This window comes from Lutra lutra, chromosome 14 (genome assembly GCF_902655055.1).
Source record: "Lutra lutra chromosome 14, mLutLut1.2, whole genome shotgun sequence".
Taxonomy (NCBI): domain Eukaryota; kingdom Metazoa; phylum Chordata; class Mammalia; order Carnivora; family Mustelidae; genus Lutra; species Lutra lutra.
Window position 1 is genome coordinate 72,137,737 of NC_062291.1, and position 21,126 is coordinate 72,158,862.

Sequence of the window (21,126 nt, forward strand, 5' to 3'; positions counted from 1 at the left end):
GGCCAGCTTTAAACACAGGCTGCTTAGGAGGGAGTGGAGAGTGTTGGATTTAACGTTCTGAAATTCTAGGCTCTAGAAGAACTCTGTCAATAGCTTCTGTCAGTTTGGTGAGTAGATGAAGGGACGCTGGAGCCCACCATCCCCGGACTCCCAAGTCCGTCTCGAGGTGCTCTGTCGACCTCTGGCTAGGGAGTGGGGTGAGATGTGTAGCTGGGCCTTTCTACAGAGCAGGTTAGGTTTTAAAAATGCCCCTGTTAGTGTCTGCTTTAATTGCACGTGGGGGTGGTGCTTTGATGGAATTTGTCAGATCCCAGCTGGCTTTAGAGAGCAGCGTGGCCAAGGAAACACCATGCCAGTGTCCACAGGCAAGCGGCTTCTGTAGCTTGTCTTGCTGGACACAGCACATGGCGAGGGTTTGGCGGGAGCAGAAGGCGCCTGGGCCACAGTCCCCCGTGGGTGGCAGAGGGGGAGGCCATCAAACAGCACAGACTCCGCTCATCTCCCCAAAGCAGGTGCCGTGACAGCCAACGGGCCTGAGGAAATGCCTCTTCAAAGCTGGCTGGGCTCTGCCCAGCAAACACAAGCTAAAGCCCATCCATCAGCTGTCCTGCCGCCTGCCAGTGAGGGTCTCGACTGAGCTTGCCCTGTCAGCTGGATGGGAAGCGTCAAATACGGGCCAACAGGGCTGGGGTTGGGGGAGGCCCTCAGAGGACCCGTCTGTGCCACGGTGATGGATGACGCCAACAGGGACAGCATTCCGGAGATTTTCATTCCGTTCCGCACATCTGGCAAGCTCCTTAATCAAGCAGCTGCAGAGTCCCCATCGCACAAACGCGGAACTTTTTCCTAGAGACCCTGGGTCCAGACCACGGTAATCCCAGTCGAGGGACTTGGAGCATGTGCTAAAAAAGATTTCTCGATGTGTGTTACTTCCTGGAAGCTGAAACCCATGGAGTTTCCTGAAACACAAACCCACAAGAGGCTCCTGGGCCAGTAGAAAAGCAAACCAGATTTGGCATGAGGTAGACCTGGCTTGTGACGCCACGTCCTCCTATCTCCACCACCACATTTATTTAGTATAGTGTCCGGGACATAGATAATAACCAGTTATCAGGATGATTTGAGGAAGTTCAGGATACTCTCACCATCCTTTCTGGTAAGTTCTAGAAACAGACTCTGGTAACTAGACAAATCCACAAGGATTTCTTTTGATGCCTAGTATAAGATGCTCCCAACAGCTGCTCCATTCTTCACCTGAAGCATTCTCCTTTTCTACAGTCTAGAGAATGTCTCCAAAAATCTGTATTCGGTCCTGGAGTGTTTTTCTCCAGTCCAGCAAAGAAAGCAAATTCCATGGCAGACTGTAAACCGTGGGTGGCAGAGGAGGGGGCCAGGAAAGCAGGCAGGAAAGTACTTGGACAAATTTCTAGACTCTACAGAGCCCATCAGGCATCTTCCTCACCAAATACCTCTGACCCGGAACTCACATAGTTTCTCTCCTAAGTTCCCTGTTTCCTCTGCTCCAAGCAGATACCAACTTTGCTGGCTGAGCTCCATGCCTGCTGTGTGCTGGCTAGTCAGAAGGAAGGGAGGTCCCACCACAGAGGGAAAAACTCACTTGTTGAACACAACCATTAACTGCATATAGGGCTCTGTGCTGGGTTTGAGGAAAAGACAAGGCCCTCGCTCTTAAGACACCAACTGCCTACTTGGAGGGAACAATCAGATGGACAAAGTTGCATAATAAACCATCTGAGCACCAGCCATGAAACTTAACATTCTACAAGGCTGCTAAGGAATGCTGGAGTTTCTAAAATTCTTATCCCATTGGCAACCCAGGATCAATAAATCCCTGTGTGTTCATTCATTATTACTACAGAGTATACTACCCTAAACTTAGTGCCTTCACCCATGAGTATTCTTCCTAGAAGAATAGTGTGTCAATTCTTTGGGTTGGCAATTTGGACCGGGTTCAGCCGGGCAGTTCCTCTGGTCTAGACCAGTCTCGGCTGATGTTGGCCGGGCCTTCTCTTGTGTCCGCAGTCAGCTGATGGATCAGCTGGGCTCTTATACATTGGAGGCCTTGACTGGAAGCACTGGACCTTCTGTTGCCCACACATTCTCTTATCCTCTATAGAATAGGCCAGACTTGTACGACAGGGCAGTCACAGAGGCCCGAGAGAAAAGAGAGAGGAAGTACGCCAGACTTTAGAGACCTAAGCTTGGAACAGGCACATTGTCCTTCTAACACAAGTCCCAAGGCCAGTTTACACCCAAGGGGGGAGGGCGGGAATCAACTCCATCTCTTGGTAGGAGGAGCTATGAAGTCTCACTGCCAAAGATGAAGTGACAGGGAAGGGTGGGGAGTCGGGACCGTCTTCCCCCATCAGATTGGCTCATATAGCCTGAACTTGCCAACGTAGAATGTGAAGCAAACTCACCTAAACTTGGCCATATCTAGCTCCCCTGCCTCTCCATTCCCTGCTCATCTCCCTTCTTGGCTGGCTTTCCTCCCCCATTCACCCTGGCCCAGAAACTATTGTGTTGGAGGCTGCATTCCACTCTTTTCTGTATATCTCTCCATTATTCCCAGTGCCTTCCTGAACCTGGTGTCATATTGGCCCATCGTAGGTGCACAGCACCCTTTCCTTATGTAGACAATGGGATTAAGTGCCAACAGCATAAAAAAGACAAAATAAACTTTAAGTTTGGAGGAGGAGAACCCCTGCCATGGAGGGTATGCTTCTATACAGCACTCTGAACACATGAGGCAGGAGCTGCAGAGCATCCCAGTGCTCTCCCTCGCACAGAACTCCAGCCGGCTGGCTTCTGGGGACATGGGGCCACTGAGCCTCTGTTGCTTCTCTCCATCTTAACCAAGGGCCCTGGGCCCCCTGGGGAAGAGCCGGGACTTTTTGCTTTGTTTAGCAGAAATATGACTCAAAGACTGCATGTCTCATTCCCTCATCAGCATCACTGAAGGCTGAGCAGATCTTGTTAACAAGGCTGGATTCCAGTTAAAATACACCAGCAGACATTTCAGCCATCCCCCACCGCCTAGAAAAGTCACGCGATTCCAGTTATGTAAAAACCTTCCCCATTTCCAAATATCTGCAAAAGGAATGATTCTTAATGGTTGAGCTGAGATTAGCCCAGCCGACCTTCAGCCCGGGGGTGGGACGGGAGAAATTACAGGAGCACTCTGGAGGCACTTATCTACACACACCTGTTGGAAAAACAAAAATAAATTCTCTAAACCAAGAAAGAAATAAATAAATGATGTAATCAGCTCATTACCAGCCCATTGTCTCTCCCAAATGTCAGTTTGAAATCTTTCATGTCAAACTCTGAAAAATGGTTTTTCTCCCCACCCCCTCACTTTCTCACTCTCTTTCTCCGCTTTATCGTGCTAGATGGAAAGAAACTTTATTTGCTCCAGGAAGACAATGGCCTTATCTTCAACCTAGATCCTCGTCCCTGGAAAGGTGGCCTCCTCTGGGAGCATTTTCATAGTGGGGAAAAGCAGCTCACGAGAAATAATGAGCAGGCAAAGGGAGTCTTGACTTGACACTGTGATAAATGAGGTGAAACTTTGGCAAGGAACCAGAGTTGGCGTATTCAAAAAGGAAATAAAAAGATCGTTCCATTTTAATGGGAAATATAAAACAGCCATTGTGCAAAAGTCGATTTTTCAAAAGCCAAAGAGATAAAGACTAGAAGGGAATGACTGAGAGACGAGGGAGATAATGCGGTTGATAATCAGGCTGAGGTAAAGTGCCACGCTCGGAGCCACCGGCGGGCTCGGTGGGAGCGCCTTTGCAAGTCTCGCAAGCTGGATTTGCTCCGGCCTCATTACCATATGCATCTCCGGACCTTGTCCTTCTAGCTTTAAGTTGCCGCCTTGCCACACTCCTGCCAGCCGGAGAGAGCAAAGTCAGTCCAACTTTCGTCAAATCCCAAACTTCTCTCCACTAGCCACAGAGTTACCAGCACCCTCTAAGTCCCCAGAGGACAGAGAGCTGAGCCTTACACAGGCACTTGCTCTTCCCAATGGACCTGACTAGCATGAGATCGACAACTGGGGGCTGCACCACACCCTGTCTTGTCTTTCCCTGGACAAAATCCAGGAACCTTCTCTAGGCTGTCCTTGGGCCAATCCTACATAGCAGGCTGGGTATGTGATGGGGATGGTTGGACCCCGTTCCCCAAGGATAAGTGTGAATTAATGGAGGCAGTGGAAGAGACCAGCTGAATGCAATCAAGCTGATGCAATTTAGGGGTTCTATGGGGATTAGCTGCCCTAGTCCAGGTGCTTGGTGCAGGGCTCAGTGCATAGTAACAGCTCAATAAATCCTAGCTGTTAGAATGAGGATAGAGATACAAGGAAAGTAGTTTGGTGCCGTGACCAAGAGGAAAGTGATGAGTTTCTTTGACTTCATAAATTAAGGTGACTAATAAAGGCCCAGGGAGAAAGTTAATTCACAGAACCGCCCAACGAGGTGCTCAGGCACCATTGGGTCTGACCATGGGCACATCTTGTGTAGGACCTTGGAGACCTTCTAGACCCCAATCATCTTCCTACTGTTTACAGATAAGCAAACCGAGGCCCCGAGAATACAAGTAACTTGTCCAACATCACAGTCGGTGGAAAGCCAGATCTTGACTTCTCCTCATTTCCAGTCAGGTGCTCTTGACCCTGACAAATGCCAACACTGCCTTGCTGGGCATAACTCACCCAATGAAAACTCACGGCACCTAACCCCCTCTGCCCACCCTATCAGTCGAGGAGCTAGAAAGACACCTGGGTGCTCCTTCAGGATCTGGAAATCTTTGGGTTGAATGATTAGGGTTTCTTCCGTTCTCTTCCTACTTCTGCAGATTGGACCCCTGACTACTACGAGGATAGCTATGAGGAATACAACCAGGAAGAGAACAGCAGTAATGCTCCTGCCTACCAGGAGAATCCTGACTGGTACTACATGGAGGATGGTAGGTTCCAACACTCTTCAGGGGCCCTCCTGGGAGGAGGGAGCACTGCTAGAACAGAGTTTGTGTGTGACTGTATGCAAGCACCTCTCTTTCCTCTCTGACCAGCGTCAGAGAATGGGTATCGAGTAAATGACTAAGACTGGCTTTTTTCAGTTCGAATCATACACTAGGAGGACTGGGGGAGGAGGGGTTCCTAGAGATTCTTTCTCCTACCTTCAAGTGACAGAGGAAGCAGCTGAGGCCAGGAGTGGTGTTGACTTAGTGAGGGTCGTACAGCAAGGTAGTGTATCATCATCTGGGTCTCCAGATGGGTAATTAAAAGTCATGCTCAAAATCACTTCCTAGCTTTGCTATACAGGAAGGTCCTAATTATGCAGAAAAGACTGGGTTGGCATTCAGCATCAGATGGTAGGCTTCACAAATTTGGCATTGAAACTCACCTTCCCCTTGGGCTGTGTTTTTCTTTCTCTTTACACTCCTCGGAAGCTTTGCATCGTTGTTTGTGTGTGTGTGTGTGTGTGTGCACGTGCACTCACACATGGGCTTCTACATTTGTTTTTGTTTTTATGGCTTCTTAACCCAAGAAATGGGACAGAAGGAAAAATGAGAAGTGGGGCCCGAGCAAAACCATGTGATGAAGCCAGGAGAAGGCATGGAACGTACTTAGCCGCTGGAATAAAAACTGTAACTGTGCGAAGTGGCCAGGAAGGCAGGGCCAAGATACAGGGCATCAGGGGAACATCAGAAGGGACCATCAAAACAAGAGCTGGGCCCAGGGATCCTAGTTCCTGAACCAAAGAACAATGTGTGTGAACAGAAGGATAAAGAATTCCCCAAGGGAAGATCCATTCAGACAACCATGAAAAGCCAAAGGCACAGATGAAATATGACAAAATCTAACTGAACAAGTAGTTGAAGAAAGATGAAGGCCACTGGGTCATTTCCTCCTCGCCGCCAATTCTTCTGTCGCCCTCTTGCCTTTGGTCTTCTTTCCTGATGTTCAGAAAGCTTGTGTTTCATTAGGGGTGGGTTTTCTTTCCCCACTCCTGACCTCCACCCCCGGGCACTGGGAGTAGGGGAGGTCTTCAGGCTTATGAAATGCCTTCAGCATCAGAGGCAGACCCCGTGGCACTCCCAGCGAGACTGGGAGGAGAAAAACACTGATGGTGGAAAAGGGGAGTTTCTCAATGAGAAACTCAATGAGATTCCTTCTCGCCTGTCCTCTTACTAACCTGAATCTCTCTCTGGTCCTGTGACTGCGGTTTTCCTTGCTCTTTAAGGGGAATTCATATTTCCCCCTTTCCCCAATCACCGGCGACTCATTCCCTCTCTCATTCCGGGCAGGAGGCTGAAGGCTGATGGGCCAGCAGGGGGCTTCTCACCTGCTGTGAATCACAATCATTGACTTCTGCCCTCATAGATCCGTGCCTGTCAAACCCCTGTGAACATGGCGGGGACTGCCTTGTCAGTGGCGACACCTTCACGTGCAGCTGTCCGGCCCCTTTTTCTGGAAACAGGTGTCAGAATGGTGAGTGTGCTTTCACTGGCTTTCCTCTTCCCTCTGAGTTGAACAAGAGGCTATTCCTCCTCCAGCTCTAGGGGCCAGAAAGGGCGGAATGATTCCGTGGAAAAGGTAATAACTACACATATTGTATCCCCCATAACGGACTCCTTGGCATGATAACAAGCAGCATCTCATTAATCCTCCCCCATGCCTGTCGGATAGACTGGTATGTCCATTCTACAGATGAGAACACTGAGGCTAAGAGGAGATAAGAGCTGGACTCTGACCAAGCTGTATTCTCCACTCAGGGCTTGTTGTTTAGAGTTTTTAGACTAACTACAACAGAGAAATACTGTTCCTGAATGAGAGAGCGGGAAGAATCTGAAGGCACATGAGGCCCAATCCAGTTAGAGAAAGGAAGCCCAGAGATACAGGGGACTTGCTCATGGTCACACAGCTAGTTCGAAGAGCAGAAATTAGAGCCCTGGTGCCTGGCTCCCATCCCCATGTTCTTTCTTCCTGCCATCCTCACGATGTCTGACTTCAGTGACCTCTTCCGGGCATAACATGAAGCTATGTGATAAGATATTGAAACTAGAACTCTTACGGGCTAAGTGCACCCCTGGAGAGAACATGGTTCTGTTTCATCCAGCCACCATCTAACTGGAGTGAGGGGGCCAGTGAGGACCTTTAAATAGGACTTTATGATTGCCTTGTTTTCCCTGTGCCCTCTTCGCCCCTTCCTTCCATTTGCAATCCTGTAAGTCCTTCAATAAATGTATCAGGATGGTTTGGGGTATCAGGCATTAACATAATATCTGGGTTCATCCCTCAACTTCCCCAAAGAACGAAAAAACTGTCAACAGAATATAAAATCAACTACAAAGTAGAGAAACTGAAATTACAGTTCTATTTGTTTGTGGAAGGTACAAAAATTATTAAGTTATTTTTTTTTTAATCAAGATAGAGCAAAAAAAAGAATATGAGCCCTGGGAGGAACTGGGATGCAATCATTCATGACCCAAGGATTTTTTTTTTTTAATTGTCCAGGAGTAGCGTGGTGTTTCCAGACCACAGACAAGGGCACGCATTCTGTCAGTTGCCCCTCACCACCCATCCCCAAACATCATATTGTGCAGGTACCCCGGTAAGTAAAATGTGTCCCCAATCATGTCACTCACTTCTTTATGGATCTCCCATAGTGCAAAACAAGTGCAAGAACAACCCATGTGACCGGGGCGAATGTCTCATTACCCAGAGTCCTCCCTATTACCGCTGCGCCTGTAAACACCCTTACAGGGGACCTGACTGCTCCACAGGTAAGTGCTAAAGGCCCGCCCCTTCTCTGCTAGGTTTTCTCTCTGGCTTGTGCCTGGGATGTCTGCAAACTATGGTGTGGAAGTCCAGATACCTCTGATGCTTTAGTGGCATCCAAGATGGCCCTTTTAACTAGGACTTTTTATTTTTATTTTTTTAAAGAATTTATTTATTTGACAGAGAGAGATCATAAGTAGGCAGAGAGGCAGGCAGAGAGAGAGAGGAAAGCAGGCTCCCCGCTGAGCAGAGAGTCCGACGTGGGGCTCAATCCCAGAACCCTGAAATCATGACCTGAGCCCAAGGCAGAGGCTTAAACCACTGAGCCACCCAGGTGCCCCTTAACTAGGACTTTTTAAAACTGCATTATCCCAGGGCGCCTGGTTGGCTCAGTCAGTAAAGCGTGCGACTCTTGATTTGGGGGCTCTGAGTTCGAGCCCCATGTTGGGCGTAGAGATTACTTAAAAATAAAATCTCGAAAAAAATAAAATGCATCACCCCTAGAGAGTCTGGGGGAATTAACTAACCTGTGTTCCTTCCCATCCAAAAAGAATAATCTTGAAACTCATTTCCTCCAGGAAGTAAGCCTGGTCTATTTCTGGAATGGGGATTAAATCTGTGTAGGGGATTAAATCTGTACTTAATCACTGCTATGAGTCAGGCATTGTCCCAAGGGATTTATGTTTTTTCTTACATTCTTCCAAAAATGCCACAAGGAAGAGCTTTACCGACGAAGGAACTGAAGTTCAGAGAAGTTAACTAACTTGTTTACAGTCACACAGCCATCGAAGGGCAGAGCCAGGTTTCAACCTAGCCCAGAATGGCCCCCAGTTTCCTGCTCAGTCTATACTCCTTGTTCCTTACTGGGTGACTCATCTATTTAGGTGTTCTTCTTTGCATGGCCTCCATCATATTGACTCAACCAGGTTTGCTTATGTTCTTAAGGTTTGTGTGTACATTGACTAGCGTGTCAGTGGGTCTGTCTTTCCCCTGTGGTAACCCAACTTTTATGAAAGGATGGGCACCAAAAGAGTGCCACCAATATCTCCTCATCATCTCTGATGTAGCTACAATTCCTTCTAAAGAGACTTCCTGGCCCCACTTCCTGTGTTCACAGCGGCTCCTGCGTGCAGGCCAAATCCCTGCCAAAATGGTGGCACCTGCTCCCGGCATAGGCGGAGAACCAAGTTCACCTGTACCTGCCATGACCAGTTCAAGGGGAGATTCTGTGAAATAGGTATGGGTCTCTACCGCCTCTTCAACAGAAACTCTGGGCCACAGGGAGGCCTTTGGGATCCTTTTATGTTTGGGTTTTGTTCCCAGAATGGAGTTCACGTCAAGATTCCGAAACTCTACTATTGCCTTGGCCTTCCAACCAAAGGGCATAGGGTGCGCCTGACTCTGTGTAAATAAAGTCACAAACTGGGATGTAGTATAGGACAATCGAGCACACCTGGGCCTCCCTGGGCCTCAACCCACAGGCCACCAGCCCTTGCGTGAGCCAAACTTAAAGAATTAATTTCCATCAACCCACAACCACTGTGTTTCATGTTTTTAAGCTGGGTTGAACATGGGATATACAAGCCACTCTCTTTCTAGAATTCATGGTGGAATCTCAGGGTGATCAGTATTCAGGCCCAATCCTCTACCTACTTGATGCACCTGCCATGTCCTCTTCAGGAGCAACATGCCAGTCCCTCTCAGTTCCCGTGTCCCTGTCTACTCTTTCCAAGGTCCTGATGACTGCTATGTTGGTGATGGCTACTCCTACCGAGGGAAAGTGAGTAAGACAGTCAACCAACACTCATGCCTTTACTGGAACTCCCACCTCCTCTTGCAGGAGAATTACAACATGTTTATGGAAGATGCTGAGACCCATGGGATTGGGGAACACAACTTCTGCAGGTAAAACTAACATTCTTCTCCATGAGCAGTCTTGGGCGCTTGTCAGTGTAAGGGTTTCTCTGTCCATTTCCCCTGCTCCTAGTGTTCCTCCGCCAGCTTAGAAATGGGGAGCGGAACACTGAAACTCATCAGCTTTCTTTCTGGGAAGGTTTTCCTACACAGGATATGCTAGGTTTTGCTGCTGTAACAAACAGCTCCCAAATCCTAGTGGCTTGAATACCGTGAGGTTTAATTTTCACTGTGGCTGCATGTGTCATGAGGGCTGGGGAATGAGGAGTGAGGGAGAATCTTAGCTCCACAGAGTTACTCAAATACCCAGGAAAGGCAAGGAGAGATTCGAAAATAGAGCATGAATTTTTTTTACTGCCTGAATCTAGAATGGATGCATCATCTCTGCATATATATTTTATTGGACAGAAATAGTCATGCTTTATCCTGCCTGACTTCAAGGGAAAAATGTAAAAGATAAAATGGAATGTCTAAGATGCAACATGTGGGGTTAAGGGGGTAGGAGAAGAGTAAATGAAACAAGATGGAATTGGGAGGGAGACAAACCATAAGTGACTCTTAATTTCACAAAACAAACTGAGGGTTGATGGGGGGAGGGGGGTGGGATTATGGACACTGGGGAGGGTATGTGCTATGGTGAGTGCTGTGAAGTGTGTAAACCTGGTGATTCACAGACCTGTACCCCTGGGGATAAAAATATATTATATGTTTATAAAAAATAAAATTTAAAAAAAAAATGGAATGTCTAGTCAGCATTACAATCTCTGCCACAAGGATGCTCAGGTTTTCCCACATCAGGATAACCCCATTTCTACTATGGTGATGACTAGTTACCTTCTTCCCCTTCTGCTGTCTCCAGACACCTCTGATGGCTTCCTCCACTGCTCTAACCAAGGCCAAGGATGCATATCATCTGCTTACAAGGGACAGGAATTTTTTTTTATGGCTTTAAACTGGTTCCATTAAGCCAGAGGATTTCCCTTGCGTGAAATACAAATTATCTCCCACTTTCACTCACTTTGAGCTGTTTCTTTCTTGGAAGGTTCTTCAGAGTGATGCCCATGGTAGGCTTCCTCAGAGAATTCACACGCACAGGATTTAGAAGTCTGGGCAGAGGAGCTCTTCTTTTACCATGTGTCTGTGCCTATTTCACTTTCCTGACCAAGGAGAATCTTCAACAGGGATCTCATTTCTTTGCCTACAAACAATTTGATATGTCCCATGGATCTGGCACAAGCCTTGTCGACTATTTTCTGATCATTGGGATTCTTCTCTGCAAGTTAAGTTTTTCCAAAAACACTATGTGCCAGGGTTTGTTAAGCTTTTGGAAGAATGGAATGGAAAGTGGTCCCTGGAAGAATGTAGGAACTTGGTACTCTCTTATCCAAAGGTCCTTTGATGAAGTTCAGTGGCTTCACCAAGCCTTAACCTTAGATTATTTTGTGTTTTCATTTTAGAAACCCAGATGGAGATAAAAAGCCCTGGTGTTTCATTAAAGCCAACAATGCAAAGGTGAAATGGGAGTACTGTGATATCTCAGCTTGCTCAGCCCTAGGTAAGATCACGGTTGTCCCAAAGTCCCAGTAAGGGTGAGGTTGCATGTCAATAGATAGATGTTCCTGCACCCCATCTCTTCTACACTGTCCACCCACCATACCTGTTTTACCAATTGCCATCCCAGTGGAAACCCAAATGCCCAATCCTCTGCTCCCCTTTCAGGATGCCTAGCATGACTGGATACCTTTGTAAACTGAGGCCAGTGATCCAATTATAAACTCAGGTTTCCTGACTCCCAGTCAGTGTACTCAGCAAATACTTGTGGATTTCTCAATATATGCCCAGTACTATCCCAGATCTTCAGTATACAGTGGTGATCAAATATTGGCTGAGACTCCACAGCCTCTCAGGATGCGACACGGACAGAATTCCAGCCTCATGATCTTCATGGCAGTCCTCTCTGGCCCACCTCTCTAACCACGTCGGGAACGTAGCACCCTCGCACCTTGGTCGATGGGATTACCTCCCTGGATAGTTTCAATTCTGTGCCTTTGCTTTCATGGTCATGTCTAGAATACTGACATATGTCTGATTTTGTCCATCTCCAACTATTCTTTAAAAATCAACTCAAGTAACGCTTCCTCCAGTGATAGATTTACATATTTATACACAAGTTTTTGTATACATGTCAGAATAAGAAGTAAAAAGCAACACGTTTATCATTAATTCTATAGACTTGCTTCATAGGAATCAAAGTATTAACACATATTAATTGTGCACCTACTACCTGCCTGCCTGGTATACATCAGTGCAGTCTCTTAACTCTGAAGCTTGCTAAGCTGCTGGACTCGGAGTCATACCTCCGACAGCCTCCTTCTGAGGCCCTGAAAGGAAAGTGAGTGGTGGGATTTGTCTTTCTTGTGTCCCACAGACATTGCTGACCCAGAGGGAAGCCCCACAGAGCCTCTGACCAAGCTTCCAGGGTTTGACTCATGTGGGAGGACTGGGATGACGGAGAAGAAGATCAAGAGGATCTATGGAGGCTTTAAGAGCACGGCGGGCAAGCACCCGTGGCAGGCATCCCTGCAGACCTCATTGCCACTGGCCACCTCCATGCCCCAAGGCCACTTCTGTGGGGGAGCGCTGATCCACCCCTGCTGGGTGCTTACTGCTGCCCACTGTGCCGAGTAGGTGCCTACTGAAAGCAGAGGCTAGAGAGACTCGAGTCTCTGGGGGGTGTTCTCCCCTTCGCATCAGATCAGCATTTTGGTGACTCTGGCAGGACCAGAGGGGTTGATCTAACCCTAAGAGCAAAAGAGTTGCTCCTTAAAACCAGATGGAAAAGAGCTACCATGTCTAGAATGCTTACCACGGACATTACATGCATTATGACAGTTAATCCTGAACACAATCTGCGGGAAGACAAGCTGAGAAAGGACAGGGATTTTTACTTTTATTTATTGTAATATACCCAATGCCTAATGCAGGTCTTCATACAGTGCCCGTCCTTAGAAAATATTTGTGCAGTGAAAAAAATTATTGTTATTCTCATTTCGTAAACAAGGACCCAGGGTCTTGGGAAGGTTTAGGACCTTGTGTAAAGTCATGTGTAAAGTGAGTTGGTAAATGGGATATGAATCCAGATTGACCTGTTTCCTTAACCTCTCCAGTCTTGCCCTGAACAGAGACAACAGCATGCTCCTATTGGATGCCATTACCATGAACCTCCTGGTTTTGTGTGTCTTCAGCCATGACTCCTGTTTGGCCTAAAGAAGCCAGCACTACTTCCCTTGAGTTCCCCAAGTTCATGGTCAGGGCTGGTCCCATGTAGCCTGGGCTACATGGGACCAGCCCTGACCATGAACTTTTGTGGCAGCCTTGAAAGTCTTCCTATCCAGTGTCATTAAGCAAATTCTTCTGGCATTCCTCAAACACACAAACATTAACCTCAACAGAGAATAGTTGTTCAAGAAGTTCATTGACTGCTCTTTAGCAAATCCCAGGGGGAACAGGAGGTCTCTCAGTAAATGTGGGATACACGTCACAGCTTACGTTTGGAGACTGTGTTTCCTCACATTTTCTTATTTGGACCACACAGCAAGGTTCTGTGAGCAAGACAATAGTTATAGATGAGGATACCAAGACTGCAGAAGGTTGGGTCATTCGTCCAAGTTCAGCCAGCAACCAGTGCTCAGCTTCAGTCTCTCAAATACTGGACCTTTTTACCTTCCCTTGCAGCATAAAGACCAAACATCTGAAAGTGGTGTTAGGGGACCAGGACCTAAAGAAGACAGAATTCCATGAGCAGAGATTTGGGGTGGAGAAGATCTTCAAATACACCGACTATAATGAAAGAGAAGAGATTCCCCACAATGACATTGGCAAGTCTCCTCGATGGCAGATCTATGGGTCCTGTTCTTGGGTAGATTTCATGACTGATGGAAAGTTGAGGTTTGGTCCTAGAAGATGCTTTTATCTTTTTGGTCCCTCACAGACTCTATAAGGTGGAGAATTTATTCCAGAACCTTTTAGTTTTAAGGGTCTGTGTTGATGTTATGGATAAATGAGGGGAAGAAGTGCTAGCAAGGCTACATTGTACAAAGAAGTCAGCCTTGAATCCCAGCTCCTCCCTTTCTAGCTGGCTTCACTCCTCCAAGTCTCAGCTCCTCTTCTGTAAAATGAATACACTGGTGTACAACAGTCAGTTTCCTGTGTGGTCAGTGACACGACGTGCATATGTCCCCATGTACATCTGGCATCTGGTAGGTGCTTGGATGTAAAGGCAATGATGTTAAGCTGCTGGCTGCTCAGCGTATACCCCAATTCTCCATTCCTGCAAACTGTCACTCTATTTCCTCAATATCTTATTTTTTCCCTCTTGAAGCTTGTTCTTTAAAAAATGGATTAGAAATTATTTCAAACTCCTCTATTTTTTTTTTAATATTATGCTCAGCCTGAAGAGTGACTCCTTCCCCAAGAGAAGTCAAAAGAATGCAGTGGCCAAGGAGCGAGGCATTTGTTCGTTAGGCACTGGGAGTGGGGCTTTGCTATGTCTACCTCCTGATCAAGATGAAGCTAATGACAGAGAAGATATCATTATTCATTTCCTCTTTCTCTCCCTCCCTACTAGCTTTGCTCAAGCTAAAGCCAGTGGATGGTCACTGTGCTTTGGAATCCAAATACGTGAAGACTGTATGTTTGCCGGAAAACATTTTCCCCTCTGGGACTGAGTGTCACATCTCTGGCTGGGGTGTGACAGAAACAGGTAAGTCTGGCTGTGCACCCTCCTGAGATGAAGGTGGGTTGCATTAACCAGAGAAGAAAGGGGTCAAACTCAACATCTCTTCTGAACTTGAAATCAGTGTTCTGTTGAAGATGTATTACCAAAAGAAGAGATTACCTCATGGCTAAAGCTCTAGTTAAATCTCATTACTTCCAAGGAGCCTTCCTTGATCTTTCTCTCTGTCCCTGTCCCCTACCTTGACCTCCATCAAGTATTGATCCTGTATCCACAGAGATCTCTCTCCTTCCCTAGGTAGATTGGAAAGAGGATAGATTATAAACAAGATGGGTTTGACGTCAGACAGACTTGGGTTAGGTTGTTGGTTTTGTCACTTGGACAGTTGAGTTTTAGTTCCTCCACAACCACACTTACCTCCTAGGTTTGGAATCATGATAAAAGGAGCTGATAGAGTTCTATGGAGATATTCACTAAGTCAGCCCCTGGAGCGCAGGGTCCGTGCTTGTTCACCTGTCTCCCCTGGAGTACTTTGCTCAGGGGTCTTCACATTGTAGGCATTCTATAAACTTTCTTAAACCAAGCTATTGATTTGTCTCTAGGATGTGGTCTTATCCAAAAAAGTAACTGCAGGATTAATTTCTTCATGTGCTGACAAGATTATATTCTCTAACATATAAACTTCAGAAGTGTGTTTCAAGTCTTTCTCAAAGACTCAAAATAGATTTCTCCCCCCGAAAAAAATCTTGTCCTTAATAATAGAAAGCAAGAAATACTTTAAATAGACCTGTATTCATGAAGAAAATGAAATGTAATATACAAATTTGCCAGAAGGCTTTTGGGAAAGAAGATTTTGGGTTAATCAGATCTAGGGTTAACGGGAGACCAGTCTTCACAGGGATCATCACTGTCGTGCACCTAAACCTTTCAATATCACCGTGCTGACCAGAGCACACTGAACAGACCAGAGGACCTGCTCTGGGAAGTGGGTAATCTAACAGAGCAACCAGGACACTGTACCTGTCATTAGGAATCTACTGTGTGCCAGCCCTCCGCTAGGAAATTTAAAAAGTGGTTTAAGACACTATCCCTGCCCTTCTGACCTGCTGGTCTAGTTGGGAAGACAGAAGAGAGAATAAATGTCTCTGTTCCACTGTGATATAAGCACAGCGTGGAAGGTCTAAAAAACCACGGTGAAGCCAGGAGGCCAAGAGCTCCCGTCCTTGAAAGAGGAGACTCCTAAGCCCAGCTTAGACCTGGGGCCATCTTCTTATCCATGCTAGCTTCTGGTGGGGCAGGTGTTACCCGGGTCCCCACAGTGGTGACTTCTTTCCTCTACCCCACAGGGGAAGGCTCCCGCCATCTCCTGGATGCCAAGGTCAAGCTGATTGCCAACACCTTGTGCAACTCCCACCAACTCTATGACCACATGATCGACGACAGCATGATTTGTGCAGGAAACCTGCAGAAGCCTGGGAAAGATTCCTGCCAGGTCAGAGGTTCCAAATGGCACTTGGAGAAGGGGACGTGGGTGAGAGCTTGTGCTGGGCAGAGGCCAGACTGAGAGCCCAGGGCTGGGAGAATGGTTCAGAGGCCCACCTGCCATAAAGCTGAGGCTCAGGCAGGTGTACCTGTCCTCTGGCAAGTTGGTACCCATATCCATCCAGGAGGATCCGGCACAGTGACTATAGCGGCCACTTGGCCTGCCTTGTCTAATTTAATTCCCATGACCCTGGTGAAGGGGATATCATCATCACCAGATCACAGACATTTCGAGAAATGATCTTGGCCTAGAGTACCTAGGTGGTGAGTGGCAGAGCGAGAATTTGCTTCCCTGTGTTTAAATGTGAAGATGGTGCCTCTGGTCTCGGCCCTGGGCAACGGGGCTAAAAATCCCAACGAGGACCCAGGTAAGAGACCAGTGTCTAGGAGAAAGATGACAGGCCTCGAGAATTTGCAATAATAATAACTAAGCATTGGGATTTGCATATGTATGTGCATGTGTATGTGAGAGCGAGACCAAGATGGGGGTGGGGATTCAGCTGTAGCAAACTAAGTGATTGAGTGGCTCCTTAGCCTGCTGGCCTTCCTTCCAGTCTAGGACTTTGGGGGACCTCAAGCCATGGAGGCCTATGGTGACTCAGAGGTTGCAGGACAGGGAGAGGGTGGAGGTTCCATTGACTGGTGCCAAGGGCTCTCAAGCCTTTCCCTCAAGTTGGAGACCAGGCCCCATGGTGTCTCTCTCTATAGAGGTCATATCTCACCAGAGACATCCTTCCTAGACTCCGAGGAACACCTAAGCTTAGATTTTTCTGTCTGTCATCCTCAAAAGTCCCCCAGCTGTCCGGGAAACCCCAGTGTGGACACACTCAAACCTCAGCTCCCCCTCTTAGAAAGGGGCCCAGCGATGATCTGCCGGCCTTGAGCTGGGATGGGAAATCACCATCACTCTCTCTCAGGTTTGTCCCTTCCTAAGGGGCCGCAGATATCCACCTACTCAAAGGAGGGTCGTGGGCTGATGGGTGTGATTTGTCTGAACCCCCTGGAAGATGAGTAAGGAAACAGATCATTTCGTTCTCTAGGTATTTCGAGGGCTTTGCTCGCAAGCTTTGGAAACAGTCATGGGTTTGAATCCTGGCTCTTTCTCTTTTGACTTTTGTCCATCACTGAATTGCTTTGTCAGCTCGGGCTGCTCTAGTAAATCCCCATAGATTGACTTAAATAGCATGGATGTATTTCTCCCAGTTCTGGAGGCTGGCTGTCCAGATCAGGGTGTCAGCATGGTCAGGCTCCAGGGGACGCCCTCTCCCAGGTTACAGACCGCTGACTCCTTGTGACCTCACACGGAGGAAACAGGGGGCTACCCCTGTGGGGTCCCTTTCCCCAGGGAACTAATCCCATGCTCCATGACTTCGCCTCATCTCCTCCCAAACGCCCCACCCACCGATAGCATCACATTGGGGAGTTAGGCTTCAACATCGGGATTTTGGGGAGGAACACATTTCAGTTCATTACACTGAAATAATTCTCCAATCTCGGGTGCCTAATCTACAGTATGGAAATAACGTATGCATAAAATCCTAAGGTGTGGCTAAGATTCAAAGAGATGATTCACTAAAAATCCTCTCACTGGCTAGTGTAAGCCATGGTGCATGGTGAGAGCCGTCCCTTCTCACCAGCCTCCTCCTGCCATGTGAGCTGGGCTCAACCAGAACTGGGCACTGTTCTATGTACTTGACAGACATTAATCTGCACAGGAGCTGGGGTGGGGTCGGGGGAGGCCTGTTGTTCTCCACAACCCACCATGTGAGAAACTGAGGCCCACTTCAGCGGGCCTGGTTTGGAACTAAGAAGATCTAATCCCATAGACCGTGTTGACAATCTAGACTATGCTGTCTCTGAGCCCCGTCCTCCCCACACTGTGTGTGCCCTGTGGGGCCTGGGAGGACTCTGTCCAAACAGGGTACCACCCCCCCTACCAGACCTTGCAGGAATGAGAAGTTGGGGGCCCCTGAGAACTCACTATAACTACGAGTCATGACTAAGTGTGTGGAAGCAGGGGCGTGACCACTGTGATCCAGCCCTGTGGCTTCTCTGCCAACCCCTCGTGGACTCAGGGGCCTATGGTGGTACTCGCTTCTCTCCCTTCAGAGCTTTGTGTCTTAGGAGGCATTGGAAGAGCCCTGCCACCACTTTCCAGAGAAATCCACTGGGGCGATTTCCTCCATTGCCCCCTGGCATCTCCTCATGGAAGGCGGAGCATGTCTCTGAATATATCCTGATTCATAAAGCTGAACTCAGGTGTCTTTTTTCCCTCAGGGTGACTCTGGAGGCCCTCTGACCTGTGAGAAGAATGGCACCTACTACATCTATGGGATAGTGAGCTGGGGCCTGGAATGTGGGAAGAAGCCAGGAGTCTACACCCAAGTTACCAAATTCCTGAGTTGGATCAGAGCCACCATCCAAAAGGAGGGTAGCTTCTAAGGTGTCTTCTGAACCTGAGAGCCCATTGTCCTGAGCACCTGGACAAGGCCAGGCCTCATAGGCAGCACTGGATGCCCCGGGAGCCCCCAGGAGGCCATATAGCCGAGTGGCCATGCTCTAAGCAGAGAAAACGGCCGCCCGGCCTGGGGCCACCCCAGACCAGCACGTCCACTGCTTTATCAGGCTGCCTCGTGGGTAACCCAAGAAGTGCCAGAACCCACCCAATAGATACTTTGTTGGCTTCCCTTCAAACATGGGCACCTTCTAGAAAAATCACAGACCGCCTTCACCTCAGATATTTGCAAACGTGGGATCTCAGAATGACCAGAGCCAGCAGGAGTCACCTTGACATCTTTATTCCTCATCCCAGACACCCAAGGTATGCCACAGAATGGGCCACCCACTTCCAGGATTAGACGGGAGACCAACAATACCAGATTCTCTGTGGCTTTCTGAGAGTCGTTGTTTTAGTAAAGGGGCTCGGGGAAGGGCTGCCACACGGTTTTTCAGCTCGCTCGAACGGAAGCACGTCTCTGGTGGGCACCTTTCCTCCTGAGCCTCTTTCCCAAGAATCCTGGGCGGACGCAGCTCACTCACAACGACAGAACCTTCCTCCTGTTGACATGTAGAATCTCCATGGCGTCTGGGTTCACGTCCCCCCTCTGATTATCCATGGGCCCCACAGCCTCTGGCCCCCCCTGCGGAAATCAAACACACGTCCCTGAGTCAGGGTGAAGTTTCCGCCCGGCTCCCACAGGATGAGAGATGCTACCCCACCCCGCCCTGGCCCTCCTCCCCCCTCCCCAAGAGAAAGGATCCTCGAGGCAAGAAGGAGAAAGAAGCAAAGCCAATCTCTCATTTAGACGTGGTGTCTTTCTTCAGAACAAAGTAGGGTTCAAAACCCAGACCGCTGCAGCCAGAGAGTCCCTGATCCTTTCTACGCATGTAACGAGCCAGCAGTGAGCGCAGCCTGGGCTGCCGTGGCCCGCGATTGAAGGAGCCCCGGTAGGTTTGTCTCCGCACAACTAATGGCTGTGACTTCAGAGAAAACCCTGCAGGAAGTTTAACCCGGGTGTCATCCGCCCGGCCATCTCAGACCCATGAAATTAGGCGCCTTGCCCCAGCTATGTTCCTCACTTCTTCAGAGCCGGCTGACCTTTGGCCAAAAATAAAGTTTGAAAAGAAACAACGAGTCTGCCTTTCCCCACGGCCTTGCCGGCTGGGGTGGGTTTGCAGCTGGCTACTCACAGAAGCCCCCTGGAGACTCAGGCCCCTCGCCTTGGCCAGTTCTGCCGCCCGCCGAGCCATTTCCACTTTGTAGGAGCCGGGAGGTGTCCAGCCAATACCTCTGGTCAGGTTCAAGTCAGATTTATACTTGACCTTAGGGGACGGAGGGAAGCAAGACAAATAGGTCAGCAGGGTCTGGGGTGGTGGAACATATGCCGTTGCCAGTAAAGCCAGGACAAGGGGAGTGAACTCTTCCTAGAGCTGCTGTGCGGAGGGCCCGATGTGCTGTGAGCCAGGCCGGCACATCCCTGGGCTTTGCATCTTTTGACTCAAGCAACAGGAGTGACACTGGGGGCCGAGGGTGGGGAGGATCGGTTCAAGTCTGAGCTCCCACCTTGACTCTCTCCGTGGCCTCAGGAAAGCCATTTTCCTTCTCTGGGCTTCAGCTGCCTCCCAGGGAAAGTGCAAGGACAGAGTTAGGGACCGGCTAAGACCTCTTAGAAACAATGTCGCAGAACCGTTGAGAGCTTGAGCTCTCACATCAAACCAAATGGGGTTCGTATCCCAGGCCTACCCTCTTTCGCTGGGTGATCTTGAGTCAGTTCCCTAACCTTTCCAGGCCTGCGTTTTCTCATCTGGAAATTGAGGCAGGGACGGGTTGCTGTGGAAGCTCCAGGACGCTGTGCTTGAAAAAGCATTTGGCAGCGGGCCTGGTCCACGGTAGAGACTCCACAAATTAGAATTATTAGTCCTTCTGGCTCTACAGTGTTAGGTCTCCCAGATTCTATCTCGGCCCAGCTCCCCCCTTGAAGGTCATGGGGGATGCTGTGTGGTGGCCGAGGCAGGGGAGGAGGGGCTTGGCTGGGCGGGAGTGGGGGGCATGGCGGACAGCTCACATCGCTCTGCAGTTGGTGGGCCTTCTTTGCGTGCTTCAGGCCTAGCTGCTCCGGGTCGCAGGTGGGCTGGGGCAGGGGTTGCCTGTAGCCTGTGTCGCTGGCCAGCTGCTGGCTCCTCCTGGCCTGGATGAAGCCGGGCTGGTCCGGGCGGCTGTGGAACTGGGACCGACTCTTGGCAAAGTCCTTCTTGTACTCATTGTCACTCTGGAGTTTGCCGACGCTGAGGAAATGCCTCATCCTTGGGTCGTCGTTGACGCTGCGGTAACCAATCTGCAGGCCCCGGTCCCGTAGGAAGGCCTCTTTATACCGGAACTGCAGGTCAGAGAAGCAGAGATGGGTCCTGGGGACTTGCCTGCCCTCCCGGGCCAGCCCACAGGATTCTCAGCAGGAAGTGCACCACAGGGTAAGAGGACAGCTTCGGATTCAGGCAGACCTGGAATCTAGAGCTCCCTCTGGTACCTTCTAGCTGTGTGGCCTGGGGCCAGTTACTGAGTCTCTCTGAGCCTCCATTTCCTCACCCGATAAAATGGGAGAACGAGCCTCCACCCCACGGGACACGGAGA

The 21,126-nt window shown here is 48.9% G+C and overlaps 2 protein-coding genes across 10 annotated transcripts in view; one reads left to right on the plus strand and one right to left on the minus strand.

Moving 5' to 3' along the window:
• The window catches only part of HABP2 (hyaluronan binding protein 2), a 33,120-nt gene extending 13,494 nt beyond the window's left edge, over positions 1-19,626 (plus strand). For both annotated transcript variants that reach the window (XM_047702305.1, XM_047702307.1), the window contains exons 3-13: positions 4,879-4,989; positions 6,410-6,517; positions 7,696-7,812; positions 8,925-9,044; positions 9,541-9,712; positions 11,179-11,276; positions 12,150-12,405; positions 13,457-13,599; positions 14,349-14,483; positions 15,803-15,948; positions 18,276-19,626. In XM_047702305.1, coding sequence (XP_047558261.1) covers positions 4,879-4,989; positions 6,410-6,517; positions 7,696-7,812; positions 8,925-9,044; positions 9,541-9,712; positions 11,179-11,276; positions 12,150-12,405; positions 13,457-13,599; positions 14,349-14,483; positions 15,803-15,948; positions 18,276-18,440 — 1,571 coding nt within the window. In that variant the 3' untranslated portion in view covers positions 18,441-19,626. The remainder of the gene's footprint in view (positions 1-4,878; positions 4,990-6,409; positions 6,518-7,695; positions 7,813-8,924; positions 9,045-9,540; positions 9,713-11,178; positions 11,277-12,149; positions 12,406-13,456; positions 13,600-14,348; positions 14,484-15,802; positions 15,949-18,275) is intronic.
• NRAP (nebulin related anchoring protein) overlaps positions 18,781-21,126 on the minus strand; it is a 69,742-nt gene continuing 67,396 nt past the window's right edge. For all 8 annotated transcript variants that reach the window (XM_047702303.1, XM_047702304.1, XM_047702300.1 and 5 more), the window contains 3 exons: positions 20,564-20,875; positions 19,689-19,820; positions 18,781-19,138 (listed from right to left, as the gene is read on the minus strand). In XM_047702303.1, the coding sequence (XP_047558259.1) occupies positions 19,034-19,138; positions 19,689-19,820; positions 20,564-20,875 (549 nt within the window). In that variant the 3' untranslated portion in view covers positions 18,781-19,033. The remainder of the gene's footprint in view (positions 19,139-19,688; positions 19,821-20,563; positions 20,876-21,126) is intronic.